The sequence below is a fragment of the Pristiophorus japonicus genome, chromosome 15, assembly GCF_044704955.1.
Source record: "Pristiophorus japonicus isolate sPriJap1 chromosome 15, sPriJap1.hap1, whole genome shotgun sequence".
Taxonomy (NCBI): domain Eukaryota; kingdom Metazoa; phylum Chordata; class Chondrichthyes; family Pristiophoridae; genus Pristiophorus; species Pristiophorus japonicus.
This window is the reverse complement of record NC_091991.1, coordinates 82470716-82489943: the sequence shown is the minus strand read 5'-3', so window position 1 is coordinate 82489943 and position 19228 is coordinate 82470716. Positions and strand designations below refer to the sequence as shown.

Genomic DNA, 19228 nt, shown 5'->3' with positions numbered 1-19228 from the left:
CTTTGTGGAACAAGAACTTATTGGCATCATCCTAAATATGTCCTCTGACAGTTTGGCCCTGTGACTGCTGAGTGATAATTATGCTCTGGTAAAATTGCTGGATGGATTTTGGCGGAGAAGCATATTCTCTAATTGAAACACTTCGGACTTCTAAAAGATATAGCACTACGAGCTTCCAACACAAAATGGAAGAACTCCCTTCACTGATATCAGTAGTGGCTTAATTGGTAGCACCTTTGCCTCTGAGTCAGAAGGTTGTGGATTCCCACTCCAGGGACTTGAGCACAAAAATTTAGCCTGATACTCCAGTGCAATACTGAGGGAGAGCTGCATTGTTGGAGGTGCCATCTTTTGGATGAGACGTTAAACTGAGGCCTCCTCTGCCCTCTCAGGTGGACATATAAGATCCCATGGTACTATTTTGAAGAAGAGCAGGGGAGTTATCCCTAGTACCCAGCTAATTTTTATCCCTCAATCAACATCACTAAAACAGATTATCTGGCCATTATCACATTGCTGTTTGTGTAAGCTTGCTGTGTGCCAAATTGTGTGCCATGTTTCCTACCTTATCATCATAGGCAGTCCCTCGGAATCAAGGAAGACTTGCTTTCACTCTTAGCATGAGTTCTTAGGTGGCTGAACAGTCCAAAATGAGAGCCACAGACTATCACAAGTGGGACAGATAGTCGTTGAGGGAAGGGGTCGGTGGGACAGATTTGCCACACGCTCTTTCTGCAGCCTGCGCTTGATTTCTGCATGCTTTCGGCGATGAGACTCAAGGTGCTCAGCGCCCTCCCGGATGCACTTCCTCCACTTAGGACAGTCTTTGGCCAGGGACTCCCAGGTGTCAGTGGGGATGTCGCACTTTGTCAGGGAGACTTTGAGAGTGTTGTTGTAATGCTTCCACTGCCTGCCTTTGGCTCGTTTGCCGTGAAGGAGTTCCGAGTAGAGCACTTGCTTTGGGAGTCTCGTGTCTGGCATGCGAACTATGTGGCCTGCCTAGTGGAGCTGATCAAGTGTGATCAGTGCTTCAACACTGGGATGTTGGCCTGGTCGAGGACACTAATGTTGGTGCCTCTGTTCTCCCAGGGGTTTGTAGGATCTTGCGGAGACATCATTAGTGGTATTTCTCCAGCGACTTGAGGTGTCTACTGTACATGGTCCATGTCTCTGACCCATACAGGAGGGTGGGTATTACTACAGCCCTGTAGACCCCATTACAACAGTGACTACACTTCAAAAAGTACTTAATTGGTTAAAGCACTTTGCAATGTCCAGTGGTCGTGAAAGACGTGATATAAATGCAAGTCTTTCTTTTTGCTGTCGGCCTCAGCTAGCATTTTCTGTGATGTTGCATTCCAGCTACCCTGCTTTGTGTATAAATAATGCTGCACTGAGGGCAATTGCCAAACTCTGAATCTGTAGGTTGCAGTCACTTGGCACTATATCATGGTCAGTGATTGGAGGTTGATCTTTCCAAGCTTGCAACCTTTATATGCCACACTTGAACTTATAGTTGGGCGTTAAGCTTTCATTCAAGTTCCTATGGCAGTGAAAGAGCTATAAATGCAATTCAAAACTGGGGCTTGTACGCAGCAGCATAGGGGGATGAGTCCTTCACCAAAGGAGCAAGGTGATGTTACCCACCCCTCCCTGCCATTAAGGGAAGGGTATTACGTAATGCACCAAATTGAAGTTAATACTCCAAAAAAGTACATTGATGAATTGAAAGGTTTGATTAACATGCTGCTGCTGGGTAGTTTTAAAATGAGTTGTTGTATCTCTTAGATTATAACTAATAGCCACATTTCACTAATAAATCTGATTTGAAAAAACCTTTTATCTAATTTTTCCATGTAATCTCATAAATCTCATTACTTTTCCATTTCCTTATTTATAATTGGAAGTCCATTCATGTTCTAACTGGGGCAGTGCGTTTTACCAAATTCATGCCAGGTGCTGTTCATGAACACTAGAGGGCACTGGTTGTTAACAATTCCGGCCCCTCTGGGATACTGCATTAAGAATAAAGCAGTGGTTCTGGGCCATATACAAGTAAACTGGAAAAATAAGAGAAGATAAACGGGATGATTATGTGCTGCAAACTCGGACATTTCTAGAACAGATTGGTCATTTTCACATTGCCGTTTGTGGGACTTTGCTGTGCGCAGATTGACTGCTGCGTTTTCTACTTTGCAACACTGACTACATTTCAAAAGTACTTCATTGGCTGTAAAGCACTTTGGGTTCTCCTGAGGTCATGAAGGGCGCTATATAAATGCAAGCTATTTCTCAAGCACTTTTCATGCTATGGATGTTATGCTAACTGGCCTGTAATGACTAGGTCTATATTGGAACTATATTTGCCATTCTCCAGTCTCTATAATTACACATGAAGACTATTCTGCCCAGAAAGACCCGACATTTCCCTATTGCAGCATCCAGTTGTTAAATAATTCCAGTAGTTATGCTTCCACTACTCTGTCCAGAAGTCATTCCATACATTGATAACTGTGTATGAAGAACTTCCTGAGGCCCTCATTTTGCATTTTATTAATTTGGAACTTTGTCCCCTTCTCGTACTCTCTCAATTTAATTTGTTGTGATTTTCTAGATTTCCCTTTTCTATGCTGTTTACTAACATGTTTACCTCACTATGCATGCTTTACGGGCTGAAAAGCACACATTTCTCGCAGTCTTTCTTTACAACTTTCTTTATAACACTAGGGATCAGCCAAACAGTTCTTGTATTCTTAATGTTTGAATGTCTCTCTGTGTCTGGGCTCAGTACTTGAGATGTGGTCTAATCATAGGAACATGAGTAGGATATTCAGCCCCTCAGGCCTGCCCTACCGTTCCATTTGATTATGGCTGATTTGCACTTCAACTACAGAGCACTATATAGCATGAGTATGACTTCCCCTGACGTGTACACTATTGTCTTGGCTTTATACTTCAGTATTCTGTACTACAATGGTTGACCATGCTGGGCATCATCCACTTGGGTCTCTTTCAACTTCATCTTTGGTTCACCATTCAAGGAGAGCAAGTACAGTATTGCCCATTTTTCCTTTCTGTGTGCAATACTCTACATCTATGCATTCAATTTAATCTGTCATAGTTCTGCCCAATTGAGAAAAAAATATAAAAATTAGGAGCAGGAGTAAGCCATACAACCTCTTGAGCCTGCTCCGCCATTCAATACGAACATGGTTAATCTTCGACCTTCCACCATTTTCCCATCCAATCTCCGTATCCTTTGATTCCCCTCGAGTCCAAAAATCTATCTATCTCAGCCTTGAACATACTCAACGATTGAGCCATCCATAGCCCTTTGGGGTAGAGAATTCCAGAGATTCGCAACCCTCTGAGTGAAGAAATTCCTCCTCATCTCAGTCTTAAATGGCCGATCCCTTATCCTGAGACTGTGTCCCTTAGTTCTAGACTCTCCAGCCAGGGGTAACAGCATCTATCCTGTCAACTCCCCTCAATCTTGTATGTTTCAATGAGATCACCTCTCATTCTTCTAAACTCCAGAGAGTTCTACTCAATCTCTTCATAGGATAGCCCTCTCGTCTCAGGATTCAATCAATTACATATTTTGTCCAACTCATTTTGTAATTTCTGAGCTGCCGCCTCAGATTTCACTACCTCAGTTCCATTTACCCACCTTTGCTCTATTTCCCTTGATACCTTTAACCTCAAAAAAATTATCAATCTCCGTCTTGAGAATTTCAATTGACCCAGCAACTACAGCCTCTCCGTCACGCCACATTTCTGTCATGCTTATCACGTCCGCAGCTGATTGGCTTATATGCAAAGTTTTTATTTTCATAAAACAGCAAGACATCATTGCCTAACCGTGCCAACAGGAATCAAAGCCCAATACCAAGGCTTGGCAAATTTGGAAATAAAACTAACTTTGCAACAAACCCAAGTAAAAATAAACTCTAAATAAACTCTTTATTCATTACATAGTTTATTGGAAAACCGTGTATCCTCTGCCTCACTCTATCATCATCATCTCTGTTGTTGCATATTGCTTATGAATAAGGTGATGAAATAAACAGTCCAGTAACTCTCTTGGTTAAAAAGGCTTTAAACTATTGCAGTATTGAATCGGCGCCCGTTATACGCAGCGCCTGATATTCAGTTACATTGCAGTCGCTGGAACTGAATATCAGGCACTGTGTATAACTGGCGGCCGATCCAATACTGCCTGTTCTGCTCCACTGTCTGAGACAAATTTCTTTTTTAGAATTAGTTTTTTTCTGCCAAGAGTACCTATCTGCACAGACAGTCAGCATGTTCACCATAATAATGGGTTCCAAGTTGTCAGCAAGCTCATTAAGCATATTAGTACCAGTCTGTTGCAGGCAAAGTCGCACTCAAATTGCTGTCACCGCCAGTTATTTCATCCTTGCATTGTACAGCTCAAAATGCTTTCCAGATTTAATTGGCTGGACAGGTCCAAATGTGTAATTGTACTGTTGGGTGTTTTTCATGGTTCAAGTGGACTGATTGTATTGATTTGTGATTATCATTTTCAGGTGCCATACTGGCCTTCACGTTGGGGTTTTTCCAGATTCCACTGGATGATTGTGAGGAGATGTACCGGAAACTAGGTACTGATGTATTTAAACAGAATGTGATAGTGGGGACGATGAAAATGGGCTGGAGTCATGCCTTTTATGAGAGCGAGCCCTGGGAAAAAATACTGAAGTAAGTTTTGGATATTCTTTTATTTTCTTCTAATAACTGCCTGCACCCAGGAGCCTCAGCGGGCACATGTAGGCATTTAGGGTGCCATCCATGTCAGCCTCTGTGCCAGTTTAAGAAAAAAAAGTGGTCCAAAGGGAGGCTGATTTTCTGCTAGCTTCATTCCCCTGCAATGAAGGAGTCATGATGAGGACACATCCCATGCTGAAATTCAAATAGTTTGGCCAAACTGCACCCCTAGTACTCCTCTTGCCAATATAAAATCGGAGCATCACTAATGCATTGGCTTGTCTTATTGAAATAGGCTTCTTAAATCTAGATTATCTTCCCAAAATTGACTGGGGACATGTGTTTTTTGTAAGAAACATTGATATTTAGTTTTATTTGGCCTCCTGCATTTCCCCATTACATCATGTTTAGCACACTTTTGTAAAGGTGACAACAGCCCTCTAAGAGCTGCTGCAGCAACAAATATCCCGTAATGTGCTCTCGAGCTTGCTTTCAACGGCCGTTTCCCAATTACAATTAGTGGCAGTCTTACTTAGCCGCACAATTGCACTTGAGGCCAGCCTACCCTGTTGCCAGCAAGGGTAAGCCTGCGCCATAGGTGGGCACGGTGACGATGAAATCGCTGATGCAATTTCTGGGCTTAAGACTTGAAAAATAAGGAAAAACTGGAAGTCACTTTAATTGTAAACGTGTTGCTATTGTTTACAGAAGCCTTCAATTGTAGCTTACAATAAAAAAACCAATAGGTGAAAGTTTTGTAACCCTTCCCTATGACCCAGTGGTTAAATACTACAGCTAGTATGGTACAGTGCCATGCAGGCCAGGGCAACCTTCGATTTGATCCAATCCATGGTATGTGTTGTCAGTTAATCTCTCATGGGGCAAAACTGCAGTTGGATTTAGTGCAATTGGATTCAGTTCCCTTGGGCTGAAGAGGTGTAAAAATATGCTGGGGTTCCCACTCCTGATTGTCCAGTGTCCTGTGCTGTATATGCATGCATGGTGGATGAGGACAAATTCGGCCTCTGGTTTGCTACTATTATGGTTTTGTATAAAGATCGTTAACTTGGATGAAGTACAGTGAGCTGGAACTTGTAGAATTATGCCCCTACCATGAGTCAGCACTTTGGGAGATGACTGGATTTTCTTCAATGAAAATTATACTTGTCCTACCACGCAGTCCACAGGTTGCAAATTATCTTCGAACCAAAACTTTTAAATCTTGCAATTTGTAGCAATCTTTTAAGTAAAAAAGAAACTTGCAACTCAAGATTGAGCCTCCACAGCCCTTGGGGGGCAGAGAATTCCAAAGATTCACCACCCTCTGAGTGAAGAAATTTCTCCTCATCTTAGTCCTAAATGGCCGACCCCTTATTCTGAGACTGTGACCCCTGGTTCTAGACTCCCCAGCCAGGGGAAACATCCTCCCTGCATCTACCTTGTCAAGCCCTGTAAGAATGTTATATGTTTCAATGAGATCACCTCTCATTCTTCTAAACTCGAATATAGGCCTAGTCTACTCAATCTGTCCTCATAAGACAATCCCCCCATCCGAGGAATCAGTCTGGTGAACCTTCGTTGTACTCCCTCTATGGCAAGTATATCCTTCCTTGGGTAAGGAGACCAAAACTGTACACAATACTCCAGGTGTGGTCTCACTAGGGCACTATATATTTGCAGTAAGACGTCTTTACTCTTTTATACTCAAATTCTCTTGTAATAAAGGCCAACATACTTTCTTAATTGCTTGCTGGATATGCATATTAATTTTCAGTGATTCTTGTACAAGGACACCCAGGTCCCTCTGAACACCAACCTTTCCCATTCTCTCACCATTTAAAAAACACTCTGCTTTACTATTTTTTCTACCAGTGGATATCATCATCATCATAGGCAGTACCTCGGAATCGAGGAAGACTTGCTTCCACTCTTAGAATGAGTCCTTAGGTGGCTGTACAGTCCAATGCGAGAGCCACAGTCCCTGCCACAGGTGGGATAGACAGTCGTTGAGGGTAAGAGAGGGTGGGACAGGTTTGCCGCACGTTCCTTCCGCAGCCTGCGCTTATCTTCCGCCTGCACTCGCCAACGAGTCTCGAGGTGCTGAACACCCTCCCGGATCCGCCTCCTCCACCCAGGGCGGTCTTCGGCCAGGGACTCCCAGGAGTCGGTGGGGATGCTGCACTTTACCAGGGAGACTTTGAGGGTGTCTTTGTAACGTTTCCTCTGTCCACCTTTGGCTCGTTTGCTATAAAGGAATTCCGAGTAGAGCGCTTGTTTCGGGAGTCTCGTGTCTGTCATGCGGACGACGTGGCCCGCCCAGCGACGCTGATCAAGTGTAGTCAGGTTGAGGACGCTAATGTAAGGTGCATCTGTTCTGCCAAGGAATTTGTAGGATCTTGCGGAGGCATCGTTGGTGGTATTTCTCCAGTGACTTGAGGTCTCTACTGTACATGCTCCATGTCTCTGAGCCATACAGGAGGGCGGGTATTACTACAGCCCTGTAGACCATGAGCTTGGTGGTAAATTTGAGGGCCTCATCTTCGAACACTCTTCTCCTCAGGCGGCCGAAGGCTGTGCTGACGCACTGGAGGCGGTGTTGAATCTCCTCCTCAGTGTCTGCTTTGTGGATGAGAGGCTCCTGAGGTATGGGAAATGGTCCACGTTGTCCAGGGCTGCGCCGTGGATCTTGATGACTGGGGGGGCAGTGCTGTGCGGCGAGGACCGGCTGGTAGAGGACCTTTTGTCTTACGGATGTTTAGCATAAGGCCCATTCTTTTGTACGCCTCGGTAAATATATCGACAATGTCTCTGGACTCTGCGGAGGTACCAGCGGATTGGAAAGCAGCTAATGTAACGCCTATGTTTAAAAAAGGGGCAGACAAAAGGCAGTTAACTATAGGCCGGTTAGTTTAACATCTGTAGTGGGGAAAATGCTTGAAACTATCATTAAGGAAGAAATAACGGGACATCTAGATAGGAATAATGCAATCAAGCAGACGCAGCATGGATTCATGAAGGGGAAATCATGTTTAACTAATTTACTGGAATTCTTTGAGGATATAACGAGCATGGTGGATAGAGGTGTACCGATGGATGTGGTGTATTTAGATTTTCCAAAGGCATTCGATAAGGTGCCACACAAAAGGTTACTGCAGAAGATAAAGATACGCTGAGTCAGAGGAAATGTATTAGCATGGATAGAGAATTGGCTGGCGAACAGAAAACAGAGTCGGGATAAATGGGTCCTTTTCGGGTTGGAAATCGGTGGTTAGTGGTGTGCCACAGGGATCGGTGCTGGGACCACAACTGTTTACAATATACATAGATGACCTGGAAGAGGGGACAGAGTGTAGTGTAACAAAATTTGCAGATGACACCAAGATTAGTGGGAAAGCGGGTTGTGTAGAGGACACAGAAAGGCTGCAAAGAGATTTAGATAGGTTAAGCGAATGGGCTAAGGTTTGGCAGATGGAATACAATGTCGGAAAGTGTGAGGTCATCCACCTTGGGGGGGAAAAAAAAACAGTAAAAGGGAATATTATTTGAATGGGGCGAAATTACAACATGCTGCAGTACAGAGGGACCTGGGGTCCTTGTGCGTGAATCCCAAAAAGTTAGTTTGCAGGTGCAGCAGGTAATCAGGAAGGCGAATGGAATGTTGGCCTTCATTGCGAGAGGGATGGAGTACAAAAGCAGGGAGGTCCTTCTGCAACTTTATAGGGTATTGGTGAGGCCGCACCTAGAGTACTGCGTGCAGTTTTGGTCACCTTACTTGAGGAAGGATATACTAGCTTTGGAGGGGGTACAGAGACGATTCACTCGGCTGATTCCGGAGATGAGGGGGTTACCTTATGATGATAGATTGAGTAGACTGGGTCTTAACTCGTTGGAGTTCAGAAGGATGAGGGGTGATCTTACAGAAACATTTAAAATCATGAAAGGGATAGACAAGATAGAGGCAGAGAGGTTGTTTCCACTGGTCGGGGAGACCAGAACTCGGGGGCACAGCCTCAAAATACGGGGGAGCCAATTTAAAACCGAGTTGAGAAGGAATTTCTTCTCCCAGAGGATTGTGAATCTGTGGAATTCTCTGCCCAAGGAAGCAGTTGAGGCTAGCTCATTGAATGTATTCAAGTCACAGATAGATAGATTTTTAACAAATAAGGGAATTAAGGGTTACGGGGAGCGGGCAGGTAAGTGGAGCTGAGTCCACGGCCAGATCAGCTATGATCTTGTTAAATGGCGGAGCAGGCTCGAGGGGCTAGATGGCCTACTCCTGTTCCTAATTCTTATGTTCTTATGTCCTGGAATTCAGCCTCTGAGTGTACGCAGATGCAGGCGTCGTCTGCGTACTGTGGCTCGACGACAGAGGTTGGGGCAGTCTTGGACCTGGCCTGGAGACGGCGAAGGTTGAACAGTTTCCCACTTGTTCTGTAGTTTAGTTCCACTCCAGCGGGGCGCTTGTTGACTGTGAGGTGGAGCATGGCAACGAGGAAGATTGAGAAGAGGGTTGGGGCGATGACACAGCCCTGTTTGACTCCAGTCCGGACGCGAATTGGGTCTGTAATAGATCCGTTGGTCATGGAGCAGGCGGAGGATGTTAATGAACTTTTGGGGCCATCCGAAACGGACGAGAACGCTCCATAGACCCTCGCGGTTGACACTGTCAAAGTCCTTTGTAAGGTCGAAGAGGGCCATGTATAAGGGCTGGCGCTGCTCCCTGCCTTTTTTTTCTGCCGCTGATGCGCTGCAAAAATCATGTCCGTTATGCCCCATAGGGACAGAATTCGCACTGTGACTCCGGGAAGAGCTCCTCGGCCACAGGGAGGAGACTCTAGTGACAACTTTCTCAGTGGCTGATAGCAGGGAGATTCCTCTGTAGTTGCCGCAGTCGGACTTGTCCCCTTTTTTGAAGATGGTCACAATCACTGCATCTCTGAGATCTCCCGGCATGCTCTCCTCCCTCCAGATGCAGTCATGTATCCGCGCCAACAGCGCCTCTCCGCCATATTTTAGCGCCTCAGCAGGGATTCCATCCGCTCCCATAGCCTTGTTGTTTTTGAGCTGACTTATGGCTTTTCCTACCTCGTGCAACATTGTGGTTTCACTGAGGTGGTGGCGGGTCGCATGCTGCGGGATGGAGTCGAGAACACTGTAGTCAAAGACAGAGTCTCGATCGAGGAGATCTTCAAAGTGGGCCCGGATTGCCTCTGTGTCCTTGATGAGTGTTTCCCCGTTCTTAGCCAGTAGTGGGGTGGGACCTTGGGCGTTTGGACGGTAGGTGGCCTTGACTGCGATGAAGAATCCTCGCATATCAGGACTGTCGGCTAATTGTTGTATCTCCTGCGCTTTCTCCATCCACCACCTATACTTTAGGTCCCGGGTTTTTTTGTTGGTCCTCGGCCCTGAGCCGCCTGTAATGTTGCTTTTCAGCTCCCGAGTTGGGTTGCTGCTTAAGGCTCAGAAATGCTCTGCGCTTGCGATCTATTAGTTCTTGGATCTCTTGATCATTCTCATCAAACCAGTCCTGGTGTTTTCTGGTTGAGTGACCAAGCGTCTCTTCACAGGTACTGGTTATGGAGGCCTAGAGGGCAGACCAAGCACTGTGGCCATTCTGTGTCTCAGGATCATCAAGGCACGCCAAGTTAGTTGTGAGGCACTGGCTGTATAGGGCCCTCTTAGCTGGGTCTTTAAGTGCCCCGGCATTGACTTTTTTGCGGCACTGCTTCTGCTGCCCCCTCCGTTTTGGGGCTATGTTGATGTCGATGATGGATCGGATTAAGCGGTGGTCCGTCCAGCAGTCGTCAGCTCCTGTCATGGCGCGGGTGATGTACATATAATGTGCATTTAATGTGCATATAAATGAATATAGTGTGGAGAAATGGGAAGTTATCCACTTTGGTCACCTACTATCAGGGGCGCTATTCGGCGCCGAACTTGCGGCCAACATCTCGCCGTAGGCAACTCGGCCTATACAGCAGTGCCTGGTCTCCAGTCGTCTTGGACCCCCTTGCCACTGGAACAAGACCTTGTTCAGCTAAGCCCGCATGGTAACCGGTGTGCAAAGGCCACTCCACGTTAAAAGAACTCGCATACCATACCGGCTAAGATGAGCAAGGTCTTGGTCAAGTGGCAAGGGGGTCCAAGATGACTGGAGACCAGGCACTGCTATATAGGCCTAGTTGCCTACGGCGAGATGTTGGCCGCAAGCTCGGTGCCGAATAGCGCCCTTGATGGTAGGTGACCAAAGTGGATAGCTTCTCATTTCTCCACACTATATTCATTTGCCATGTTCTTGCCCACTCAGCCTGCCTTGTTCCCCTTGAAGCCTCTTTGCAGCCTCCTCACAACTTCCATTCCCATCTTGCTTTGTATCATCAGCAAACTTGGTTATATTACATTTGGTATCCTCATCTAAATCATTGATAAAGATTGTGAATAGCTGGGGCCCAAGCACCGATCCTTGCAGTACTCCACTAGTTATAGCCTGCCAACCTGAAAATGACCCGTTTATTCCTACTATCTGTTTTCTGTCCGTTAACCAATCCACAATCCCATGAGCCTTAATTTTGTTTAATAACCTCTTGTGTGGCACCTTATCAAATGCCTTCTGAAAATCCAAATACACCACATGCACTGGTTCCCCCTTTATCTATTTTGCTAGTTGCAACTCAAGAAACTAACAGATTTGTCAAACATGATTTCCCTTTCATAAATCCGTGTTGACTCTGCCCAATCCTATTATTTTCTAAGTGCTCTGTTACCACGTCCTTAATAATGGATTCTAGCATTTTCTCTACTACTCATTTCAGTTTTGCCTAAAGATGACTTGGCCATTCATGGGCATTGCTGACTGCTAGTTTCAGAAAGGCACTTATGAAGCCTGGAAGTAGGTCTTTTCCCCTTGCTCTCAGCGGGGTGATGGTATGTGGCGAGTAAAGACCCACATTACAAACCTGTATCAATCCAGTTAAAGAATTTGTAGCCTTTTGTGGCAGCTGAGTGAGAAAAAACCCACCTATATCTTTGGTTGGAGCGCTGTCCAAAACCACCAATACAATTGGATTAGGTTGGCCTGTTCCATGCCAGTGTTCACCCTGTGCAGTAGCACGGATAATGTCACGTTGTGATCTACAAAATCCTGACCAGAACGCTATCATAACAGTTGACAGTACTAAACCTCCACCTTCATGTTTAGGGCCTGAACACAAGAGATTCTTCCCCTTTACCTCAACATTTTGTACATATCTAAAATGTCTTTGCAGAATAACAATGGATCACACTTACACAAGACTTTTCCAGGCTGTGAAACTTTCTTGCAGAGATTGTTGTTGCCTGTTGAAGTTCACTGAAAAATTAACCATTGTCTTCTAGACCAGAGTTATTTAACCATGCAGTAGGTCGTCGGTGGCAGGTCGGAGCCATAAAAGGAACAGCGTGCGGCGGCCCCTGGACAGCATGGCAGCTCCGACCTGCGAGAGACCATCAGCGGCAGGATCGGGGCCATAAAAGGTTCGGCATGCTGCGGCCCCGACCTGGAGCATACCACTGCAAGTACAGCGTGAGCCGGTTCAGGAGGGCAATGGCTGTGAAGAGGGCGACTGGATTGGATGTCACCATAATCCATGTCACTGGAGCATGGGCAGTTACAGCAGGAGTGGCGAGGTCGGGGCGAAGGAACGGCGAGAGATTGCAGTGCGCCGTGATCGGGGCCCAGGAGAGGGGTGAGTTCGGGGCCCAGAAGCGTGGGCCCAGGGGCAGCAGGGCCCAGGAGCAGCAAGGACCAGCCCATACTGAGATATGTATGAGCGCTAGGTCCGTGCAGCAGAGCAGGTCTCCAGTCGTCCTGGTTAACCCTTGCCACTGGACCAAGACCGAGCTCTGTCAAGCCCGCATGGTGGCTGGTGTGCAACGGCCACCACACATTAAAAAAATCCACGCACAGGCATGTTCCATCCTTCAATATGCAGTTCGGGATCTGGAATATCAGGTCCTTCATTGAAACACCTGTGAACTCATCCCTTTTTGGCATGGAAGCAAGTCATCCTCGATTCTAGGGGCCGCCTAAGAAGGTGGTCATGGAAAAGTTCAGATCAAGAAACTTTTGGCAGTGGATTTGTTTCTTCCATCAGTAACAATTAACCTTGGTTAAGATTCTTGCTTCACAGTTTTAGGGATGGAGGGAAAATATGGCACTTGGATAGCTGGCCTCTGGAGTCACTGATTGTCCCAGGAGCTTGAACTTGTGCTTCACAAGGTAAAGGAAACTAAATAACGAGTGAAACCATAACCTGTTCAATTCAGAAAACGTCCTTGGGGTTTCTCCTGGTTAATGGTTGTAAAGTATGGTGGATACTTGTTTTAAGAGTAAGGAACTTTCTAAATATTTTAGGCGAAACGCACCATAGAAAATTTCCATTTTCTTCAGTATCCTCAACATGTGTTGTTGATTTTAGAAAATGTGAAGCATGTAAAAACTTTAAAAATCAATGTTACTAACTTTGTTTTACAATTTTAAAACCTGTATTGTTTGCAATAGTCACTACATTAATACTGAAGCTTGAATTCAGAAATATTTTCATGACAGTTCATTAATACTTTATAATATAATTTTGATTTTAATAGAATAAAGAGACTCCGCGAATAATTTTTATTCGATGACCACCGTTTGCAGAAATAGGCTAATTTTCGCTGTTCAGTCATATAACAATTTTGCCACTCCATCCCCATTTATGAGAGAGACCTCGATGAATAAATTCGTCCGGTGGGTTATAAATCACAAGATCTGGGACATATATACTGACATAGTAACTATCAATGGCTTACAATTGTATCTTTTGTTGCGGTTTAGCTTGGAGTTCTGATCTTTTTTTAACTGTGACTAATAATGCTCTCAATTATAGGGAAAGAATGGGTGAAGACCTTTTAATTCAAACTGCAAGGAACCCTAAAAGTCCTAAGGTGAGTTCTTTGTATTGCAAATTTCTGTACTTTAATGCATACGTGCTCGGCTTACTGACTTAATGTATTGTGTACTCTTGTAATCATTGCCATTAGTCTTCCGATGAAAAAATTATACGGTACTCCTTTGGCCCTGAATCTCATTAGTGCTGGATAGAAGTAACTGTATTTTGCCTTAGCAGAGATAATTTTGGTGAACGCTCTCTGGAGTAGAATTTTACTTTAGTATAATTAACAATGATCAATTTTGCCAGAGAAAATATAGGTAGAAAATAGGCTTGTAATAATGGAAGGTAGGCAGCAAACCAGTTACTGCAAGTATGTGAATATAATGATGGAATGATTGCTCATTTTTGAAATCAGTGACAGGGAAGAGGTAATGCATATCAAATGTACAAGTTACAAAATAGAATAAGCTTACATTTTAACAGTTAAATCAGGTACTTATGTGAAGAGTGAAGAGTGTCATTTTTGCTTGAATACTTGAGTTGCTGTAGTTGTTCAGATGAAAATTGTAACTCGTGGAAGATATGAGATGATGGTATTCCATGAGAGAGGGTGAGGTCCGGACTGAGGGATATAGGAGAAGGGCTGATGTATGCAATTTTGTGATGATTGGAGAAGGGGGACTGCATTAAGGATTAGACTTCGGAGATTAATGTTTCATCTTTGATCCCATATAATTTGCTTTGTGCAATAAGAGCATTAAAATTTAATCTTTATGATTATGATTTTTATTTTGTGGATATAAATGCTATTCTGTGAGCCTCCACCATTGATATTGAATAAATATTAAAAGATTATCTTATATGCATGCATACAAGATCAAAAATGTATGTAGACAGTGTCCGCTTGTATGCAATTCATATTCTTTCGTGGACTCCCCTCCTGGCAGGTTTTCTTCCTACTGGAGCATTGTGTCTTGGGATGGTGAATACAATGGCAGTGCAATACCATATGGCAGCTTGGCTCAGATGGTTGCTCTCTCCTCTGGGTTCACAGGTTGTGGGTTCCAGTCCCACTTCAGGACTTGAGCACATAATCTTGGCTGACATGTCACTTGTGTGACTAATTTGCATCTGTGAGCTTTGTGATTTGTGGAGCTCGCATATTAATTCAAGTTGTGACCAAACTCTTGTGCCCTGGTCAAACCTCACCTTGAGTACTTTCTCCTCTTCTGGTTTCCAAGACACCAGGGAGACATTCAAGTGCTCAAGACAGTGCCGAGAAGAGCCCACGAGGCTTATCCTCAGTGTCAAAGATCTGAGTTTGAGGAAAGAGTGAGAAACTTGTGCTTGGCCTGGAAAGGAAGCGACTGAACTTGTCTAGCTATGGAAAATAGTTAAGGGAACAAGAGGATAGATCATAAAATTGTAGGCTTTTTTTTAGTCGCACAGAGCGAGATCTTCCTGCCTGAAAGAGCTACTCACTTAGTCCCATTCTCCTGTTCTTTCAAGTTACTATTTTTCAAATATTTATCCGCTTCCCATTAGCAGTTATTATGGATTTTGTTTATGGTAGGGCATTTTAAATCCTAACAACCATTTGCATAAAAATAAACATCATTCTCCCAACCTCTCCCTTTGCTGTTGGATAATCTTAAATGTATGCCCTCTATTTACCCACTTTTATTATATAAATTATCCTACATTATATAATTGCAGTTGGTATCTAAATATTATAGAATGATGCATCACAGAAGGAGGCCATTTGGCTCGTTGTGCCTGTGCCAGCTCTTTGAAAGAGCTATCCAATTAGTTGGATTGCACCTCCCCTGCCCTTCCCCATAACCCTGTAAATGTTTCCCCTTATTTATCCAATTCCCTTTTGAAATTTATTATTGAATCTGCTTTCACCACCCTTTCAGACAGTGCATTCCAGATCATAACTCGCTGTGTAAAAAAAAAAAAAAATTCTCCTCATCCTACTTCTGGAACTTTTGCTAATTACCTTAACTCTGTGCCCTCTGGTTACCAGCTCTTCTGCCACTGGTAACTGTTTCTCCTTATTTACTCTAGCAAAACTGTTCATGATTTTGAACACCTCTATTAAATCTCCCCATATCCTTCTCTGCTCTAGGGGGAATGATCCCAGCTTCTCTGGTCTCTCCATGTAACTGTCTGTCTCACATCCATGGTACCATTCCAGTAAATCTCTGCACCTTCTCCAATTGTGAAATGTTTATAGTTGTACCTGTTAAGTTTTAAAATAATTTGCATTTATATAGCCCCGTTCGCTTTCTCAGGACAGTTCTCACAACCAATTAATTACTTTTGAAGTTTAGTCACTGTTTTGTAGGTAAATGCAGCAACCAATTTGTACACAGCAAGGTTCCGTAAATAAAAGAACTGTTCATTTATTTATGGCAGTGTTTGTTGAGGGCTAAACATTGATCAAGACTTCCCTTTTGCTCTTTGAATCATGGCATGGTATCTTTTACACCCACCCTAGAGGGCAGACTCGGCCTTAGATTAATGTCTCGTCTGAAAGATGGCACCTCCAACAATGCAGCACTCCCTCACTTTTGCATTAAAGTGTCATTATCGATTGTATTTAAGTCCATGTTAAAGTTGTACTTCTGCTATCATAGGGTTTAAAATAGTTAAATTATTGCGTGAAAGATAGTATGAAGTATTTTGGTGCCTTATGATTCTGGTCAGTTTATTCTACAAAATTTATATTGGAACGCTAAATGGTGTAATTGAATTTAAAATACTGTGACATTACACTGCACATTACTGATGGCAGGTCATGTTATACAGCTGTCTTATATTTTTTGAGATTCTGAAGCTCCAGCATTGTCCATATACTTGTTGACATGGTGTGATAGGGGAAACACCAATTGCATCTTGCCAGATGATGTTTCCAACAGTTCCTGCTTTTCCGTGCAACTGAACTCTGAGAAACCAGAGTTATACGACAGCCTGCGCTCCGAACTTAAGGTCTGAAATCCCCACTTCCCATGGGTTTTGCTTGTAGTCACATATGCTGCAGAGCCTGATAGCTTCCACTTTTACCTTTCTGCAGTCTTCAACAGATATCCGAAGGTGCTAAAACCACAGGGCTTTCAAAATAGTAATTGTATTTTTTATTAGCAAATTACCTGTCGAAAGCAATAGTAATATCATCAAAACTTCTAGGGCCACGGTATCTGCTTGGCTGAGCTCGCGTGGCATCAAATAGTCTAGAGCAGGAATTTTCCAGTATTCCAGTCACAGTCCACTTAATGGGCCCAAGTTTCGGGCCATGTCTAGAACGGCACAGCCCCGACCTGGACGCCCGTTTTTCGCGCCACAAAGTGCGCCTAAAAAAAACTTCCAGATTCTCCGGCTCCCTGCTGGTCCTCTGGCCCTCGGCGTGGCGCAGCACGAGCTGTGGGGGCGGAGCTAGGTCCCTGCGCTGAAAACAGTGCCGGGACCTCTGCACATGCGCGCTACAGTGGGCGCGCATGTGCAGTAGCTCCAGGCGCCCAAAACTGTGTGGGAGGGGCCCGAAGCATGCAGCCCCTAGCCCAGCTCCTGCTTCCTCCCGACCTGACTCAATTCCCGCTCCCTCACCCCCGGACCCGACCGCGACACCGACCCGACTCCCACTCCCCCGCCCCCGACACGAACCGACCGCCCTCCACCTCCTCCCCCCCCCCGACCTTGCCACGACCCCCCCTCCGACCGGCTCTGACCCGCGCTTCCCCTGATCCAACCCGCACTCCCGACCCCGGACCCGACCCGACCCAACGTCACCTACCTGTAAATCTGGTGCTGGGGACGGGCCCTGCCCGAATTCTTGGGCCCGGCCGCCGGGCCCGGCCCATTCCCCCCCCTTTCTCCTCCCTCCCCCCCTTTCTCCTCCCTCCTCCCCCCTTTCTCCTCCCTCCCCCCCCCTTTCTCCTCCCTCCTCCCCCCCCCCTTTCTCCTCCCTCCCCCCCCCCCCTTTCTCCTCCCTCCCCCCCTTTCTCCTCCCTCCCCCCCTTTCTCCTCCCTCCCCCCCCCTTTCTCCTCCCTCCCCCCCCCCTTTCTCCTCCCTCCCCCCCCCTTTCTCCTCCCTCCCCCCCCTTTCTCCTCCCTCCCCCCCCTTTCTCCTCCCTCCCCCCCCTTTCTCCTCCCTCCCCCCCCTTTCTCCTCCCTCCCCCCCTTTCTCCTCCCTCCCCCCCCCTTTCTCCTCCCTCCCCCCCCTTTCTCCTCCCTCCCCCCCCCCCTTTCTCCTCCCTCCCCCCCCCCTTTCCTCCCTCCCCCCCCCCCCTTTCTCCTCCCTCCCCCCCCTTTCTCCTCCCTCCCCCCCCTTTCTCCTCCCTCCCCCCCCTTTCTCCTCCCTCCCCCCCCTTTCTCCTCCCTCCCCCCCCCTTTCTCCTCCCTCCCCCCCCCTTTCTCCTCCCTCCCCCCCCCCTTTCTCCTCCCTCCCCCCCCCCTTTCTCCTCCCTCCCCCCCCTTTCTCCTCCCTCCCCCCCCTTTCTCCTCCCTCCCCCCCCCTTCTCCTCCCTCCCCCCCCCTTCTCCTCCTTCTCCTCTTTCCTCCCCCCCTTTCTCCTCCCCCCCTTTCTCCTCCCCCCCTTTCTCCTCCCCCCCTTTCTCCTCCCCCCCTTTCTCCTCCCCCCCTTTCTCCTCCCCCCCCTTTCTCCTCCCCCCCCTTTCTCCTCCCCCCCTTTCTCCTCCCCCCCCTTTCTCCTCCCCCCCCTTTCTCCTCCCCCCCCTTTCTCCTCCCCCCCCTTTCTCCTCCCCCCCCTTTCTCCTCCCCCCCCTTTCTCCTCCCCCCCCTTTCTCCTCCCCCCCCTTTCTCCTCCCCCCCCTTTCTCCTCCCCCCCCTCCCCCTCCCTCTCCTTTCCCCCTCCCTTCTCCTTTCCCCCTCCCTTCTCCTTTCCCCCTCCCTTCTCCTTTCCCCCTCCCTTCTCCTTTCCCCCTCCCTTCTCCTTTCCCCCTCCCTTCTCCTTTCCCCCTCCCTTCTCCTTTCCCCTCCCTTCTCCTTTCCCCCTCCCTTCTGTTTTCCCCCTCCCTTCTCCTTTCCCCCTCCCTTCTCCTTTCCCCCTCCCTTCTCCTTTCCCCCTCCCTTCTCCTTTCCCCCTCCCTTCTCCTTTCCCCCTCCCTTCTCCTTTCCCCCTCCCTTCTCCTTTCCCCCTCCCTTCTCCTTTCCCCCTCCCTTCTCCTTTCCCCCTCCCTTCTCCTTTCCCCCTCCCTTCTCCTTTCCCCCTCCCTTCTCCTTTCCCCCTCCCTTCTCCTTTCCCCCTCCCTTCTCCTTTCCCCCTCCCTTCTCCTTTCCCCCTCCCTTCTCCTTTCCCCCTCCCTTCTCCTTTCCCCCCTCCCTTCTCCTTTCCCCCTCCCTTCTCCTTTCCCCCTCCCTTCTCCTTTCCCCCTCCCTTCTCCTTTCCCCCTCCCTTCTCCTTTCCCCCTCCCTTCTCCTTTCCCCCTCCCTTCTCCTTTCCCCCTCCCTTCTCCTTTCCCCCTCCCTTCTCCTTTCCCCTCCCTTCTCCTTTCCCCCTCCCTTCTCCTTTCCCCCTCCCTTCTCCTTTCCCCCTCCCTTCTCCTTTCCCCCTCCCTTCTCCTTTCCCC

The 19228-nt window shown here is 46.8% G+C and overlaps 1 protein-coding gene across 2 annotated transcripts in view; it reads left to right on the top strand.

Annotated features, from left to right (window-relative positions):
• The window catches only part of pnpla8 (patatin-like phospholipase domain containing 8), a 115564-nt gene that overhangs the window by 45361 nt on the left and 50975 nt on the right, over window positions 1–19228 (top strand). For both annotated transcript variants that reach the window (XM_070900658.1, XM_070900657.1), the window contains exons 6-7: window positions 4551–4722; window positions 13632–13689. In XM_070900658.1, the coding sequence (XP_070756759.1) occupies window positions 4551–4722; window positions 13632–13689 (230 nt within the window). The remainder of the gene's footprint in view (window positions 1–4550; window positions 4723–13631; window positions 13690–19228) is intronic.